Source organism: Hipposideros armiger, unplaced genomic scaffold, assembly GCF_001890085.2.
Source record: "Hipposideros armiger isolate ML-2016 unplaced genomic scaffold, ASM189008v1 scaffold_178, whole genome shotgun sequence".
Lineage (NCBI taxonomy): Eukaryota > Metazoa > Chordata > Mammalia > Chiroptera > Hipposideridae > Hipposideros > Hipposideros armiger.
In genome coordinates, this window is record NW_017731528.1 from 511,615 (window position 1) to 516,113 (window position 4,499).

At 52.8% G+C, this 4,499-nt stretch overlaps 1 protein-coding gene across 1 annotated transcript in view; it reads right to left on the bottom strand.

Moving 5' to 3' along the window:
• Nucleotides 1-4,499, bottom strand: part of IL17D (interleukin 17D) — a 13,657-nt gene that overhangs the window by 8,174 nt on the left and 984 nt on the right. The window contains exon 2 of the mRNA XM_019652380.1: nt 4,187-4,473. Within this exon, the coding sequence (XP_019507925.1) occupies nt 4,187-4,473 (287 nt within the window). The remainder of the gene's footprint in view (nt 1-4,186; nt 4,474-4,499) is intronic.

Genomic DNA, 4,499 nt, shown 5'->3' on the forward strand with positions numbered 1-4,499 from the left:
GAGAGAGAGAGAGAGAGAGAGAGAGAGAGAGAGAGAGAGAGAGAGAGAGAGAGTGTGTGTGTATATACGATTTAAAACAGCACTTAACATGCGTCTTATGGAAGCGCTCCTCTCTGAGCACCGGTGGCAGCATGCTGTCTGCACCGAGCACTCTGCTGCATCCCCTGGCGCCCGTGATGGACTCTGCTAGGCACCTTCACAGCTGCCCCCGCCTCTTTACAGCTGCTTCTGGGGCACATAGCCAAAGGAGCTGCCCCCTGCTATTACTACAGTGAACATCACTGGGAACATGGCAAGTGTGACATCTGAGTCACATCTTTGCTCCATCAGAGAGCATGCCAATTTAAAATGCTGATGTTTAGTACCCAACTGCCCTCCATAAAAGTTGTACCAACGCGCACAGACCTCTACTGTACAAGAATGCTTTTTCCTGTACCCTTGCCAAAAAAAAAGTAAAGAAAAAGGCTTCTCAGCGTAGTTTTCATAAGCAATTGGCTTCCTGTCCCTGAAGCCCAGCATCTCTTCCTGGGCCAGCTGTCTGTGTCATGTGCCGACCATCCTGCCTGGGTACTGCCCACGGCCACTGCTCACCATTCCGGGACACCTTCCTCTCACTGGCTGGTAGGAGCTCTTCAGGAAAGGAGCCTCTGTGACATGGGCTGTGGTGTTTCTCCCAGTCTACCTTTGTGTTTTTATTTTGTAAGTTTCGCTAAGAAAAAATGGCATATGCTGAAGTAACTGAATTCGTCAATTTTGTCTCATGACTTTGGGGGTCTGTGAGCTACTACACAGCTGTGTTTTTATCTGTTTTCCAGTTTTATTTTTTATGGAATAAATGGAATTTATTTTCATATAGGAATGAGATCCAATTGTATTTTTTCCAGCTGGTTACTCAGCCATCCCAACACCACCTATTGAATGCCCCGCTGTCCCCTGAAGATATGGCAAGCCACCTGCCACTCCAGGTCTGTATTTCGAAGCCTGTTGTATCCACGTAGAATGGTCCCTCTGTGCCTTTCAGTATTTCTGACCTGCAGCCCATTTCCACCGTTCTTAAGTGCTCTGCCTTTAGCCTGAAATACACTTCTGGTCCCAGCCTCAGGACCCCCAGGGGGGCACACACCCAACCGGGCACCCCACCTGGCAGAGAGGCAGCCTCCTGGCAGCAAAGGGAAGGATCAGCTTTAGTATCTAGCCATCTGCATCCTGGCCCATGGCCTGTCCCTAGAAAACTGCCCTTCCTTCAGAGGCCACAAGCTTCCTGGGGAGCAATTTCATCAGTCACAAAATCATATGACAAACACCACAGATGAGACTGCCAGCCGCCAGACATAGATGCAGCTCCTCTTCCAGGCCCCCCACACACAGCACAAAGGCTCCCTGGGCAGATGGGGCATCCCAGGCCAGGACCACTCAACGCTGCGTGCTGTTCCTGTCTGTAACCCCGGAGCTGGCCCCCTGCCCCCGGGATCGCTCTGTGGGAGGCGCAGGTATCAGTCCCCAGGAGAGGCGACAGGGGCGGCTCGGCTTAACTTACTGTGTGTAGAATTCTAGGGCTGACAACACCCACCTATACTCCAGCCTCCTCTCTCCTGAGACCACACTTCCAGGGCCCACTGGTCATTTACACCTGTGTACCTGTCAAGCACATGAAACTCAATGGGTCCAGCTCTGAATTCATTTCCTTCCAAAAAACTTGTTTGTTCCTTCTTCTGTCTCCCCATTGTGCTTAAATACCACCAACAACCCAAGCCAAAAACAGGGAGACACGCCAGTGGGAGATCTTGAAAAAACTCTGCTTACACTCTTCCGCCTTTTGGCCCCCAGGCCCTCAGCCACTAGGGGGCATCTGTTTGCCTGGGGAGGTTAGACGTCATAGAAAAATGCAGAGGGAGCGGCTTCTGTCCAGAGAAGCTAAGCTATTGCCCTGAGAGATTTTCCAAGTTTCTTTAATGCTGCTGAGCTGATTAAAAGTATAATAGGAGGACGCAGAAAGGATTATCTAACAGTCCACACTTTGGGCTCTGGATGGTGGGAAGAAACAAGGAGAAAGCAAGAGCATGAAGCCACCAGAACGAATGCTTGGACATGGGAATCCTGAGGGCATCAGATGCGTGAGGAGCAGGAGGGCTGGAGGGGGCTGTGTGCCTGACTTCCGGGCGGGAGGCTGGCCCACAGTGAACTTGGTCCTTTGCAGAGTAGCCGGGAGGAGGGAGGCCCACTAGCCAGGAGGTGGGGACTCTGGTGCACCCAGGCTGGCTTGACAAAACTGTTGTTTTCCCTGCACAGCTCCACAGCTGTGTGGCCTGAAGCCTGGACCCATCACACATTTAGCAGGAATAGCATTTAGTAAGAACCACCCATGACTTGAACCTTTGTCCTATCAGCTCTTTCTCTGGAAGCCTTTTCAGACATCTGTGTCAATGTGAGGGCTTCTCCTGTGCAGCTAGACTGAGCCCCTCAAGGCGGTGACCCTCAGCAGTACAGCAGAGGAGGGGAGTGTTGAGGGCATGTGTGCTGAGGGCACTCTTGCTACGGCACACACCCCAGAATGCGCTAGCCTCCCCTTTCTGCATGCTGCTGCTGATAGGACAAAGGTCTCAAGTCATGGGCGGTTCTTACTAAATGCTATTCCTGTTAAATGTTAAAACATAGCAGTTATTTTGCAGACGCAGCTGTCAGCAGATGAGCTGGACCAGGAACCGAACCCAATAACTTTCACAACTTCAAAGAAGAAATCAACATGTGATATATATAAGCTAAGTCTCCCTTTCAGAAGACATCTTTGGATGTGAATCCCATCTCCTTTCTTTGCTGCAAGTAAATAAAATTACCTAATGACAGCCACATCCCATTCTTAAATAGAACACTCCAAGCAGCGAGCCCCTTGAGTTGGGTAACGCCCCTTTCCCTCTGAGATGAGGTCTTTAGCAATATTGGAACTACACCCACTCTCCAAAGTGCATTTCAAGTGCCATTTTAATCCTCCAAAATCCTCTCCCACCTACCACTTTAAACTATCACATGGTCATCTTTTCAAGTCAAATCATGTTGTGCCTTGTATTATGGTTTATTTCCCAATTATCTCTCCTTTCCTCCCTTGCATTGTAAGCTAAAGGGCTCAGAAGGCTTCCGGGGTCCAAGGCCCAGCAGCCCCTGCACCACCATAGGCACTGAAGAAATGTCTGTAGACTTCCACAGGACCCTGTACAAAATCCTACAAAAGTGAATAAAGGACCACTTGGCGTGGTCCCTTGTGGAACCAAGCTCTGTGCCTGGCAGAGAACAGGTGCTCAAGAAACAGCTGTTGCATATGAAATAACAGGAAGGTAAATACAGTCATGTGTCATTTAATGACAGGGAGCACATCCTGAGAAACACGTCCTTAGGCGATTCCGTCATTCTGTGAACATCACAGAGGCACGGACGCACACCTAGACTGTACAGCCGACGGCACACCTGGGCTGTGTGGTACAGCCTAGTGTTCCTGGGCTGCCAGCCTGCACAGCCTGTCACTGTACAAAACACAGGAGATTAAATCAAGAGGCGGGTAAATGTGACATGTCCCAAGCTGCTGGCCGTGCAACACGGTGCACTGGTCTACAGCAAACTCTTTGAAGTAGAAATTGTACATTCTAAAATAGAGATAAAAAGTATAGTCTAGTGAGTAATAAACCAGTAAGGTGGTTGTTTATTATCAAGTACTATGCACTGTACATAATCGTACGTGCTGTACTTTCATTCAACCAGCAACACAGTAGGTCCGTTTACACCAGCATCACCACAGTGAGGAATGTGTTGAGCTACAGCATTAGAACAGCTATGACATCACTAGGCAATTGGACAGTGATGTCATAGCTCCGTTATCTTCCACAACCACCATCCTATACACACGGTCCCATCCAGTGGGTCCCACCCAGACGTTATGTGCCACATGGCTGTAAAGAGCTGCAGGTTTCCTTCAAGAGAGGTGATGGGGCTTTGTGGAACTGAACTGCCCCCAACCCCGTCGCCTCCCTTCCCACCTGCCCCCGACACCCACGTGGCCCCGCCCCCTCAATCCACCTGCCTGACACTCCCGTCAACCCTTCTCCCCAGCTGCCCGCATCACCTACCCATTTCGCTCCCCGTCCCGTTGCCCCCCACCGCCGCCCCCTGCCCACGCCCGCGCCCGCGCCCGGCTCACCTGTAGGCCCAGGGCGACACGCTGCGCAGCGGGGTGGGCGGCCGGAAGCGACGGTCGGGCCGGCCCCCTGGGCAGCTGGTGTTGCGCGCCTGCTCGCGCGGGCCGGGCTGCAGCGTGTGCTGGAAGGCGCCGAGCACGCCGGCCGCCAGTCGCCCGTACAGCTGCTCCAGGAGCTCCTCAGGCCGGTCCGCGCAGCCCCGAGGCCGCGCCGGCCGCCTGCTGGTCCTCGGGGCGCCCGCCCGGCCCGGCGCCAGCGCCAGCAGCACGCCGGCTGCCAGCGCCCAGACCTGCGGAGCCGAGCGGAGGATGGGCG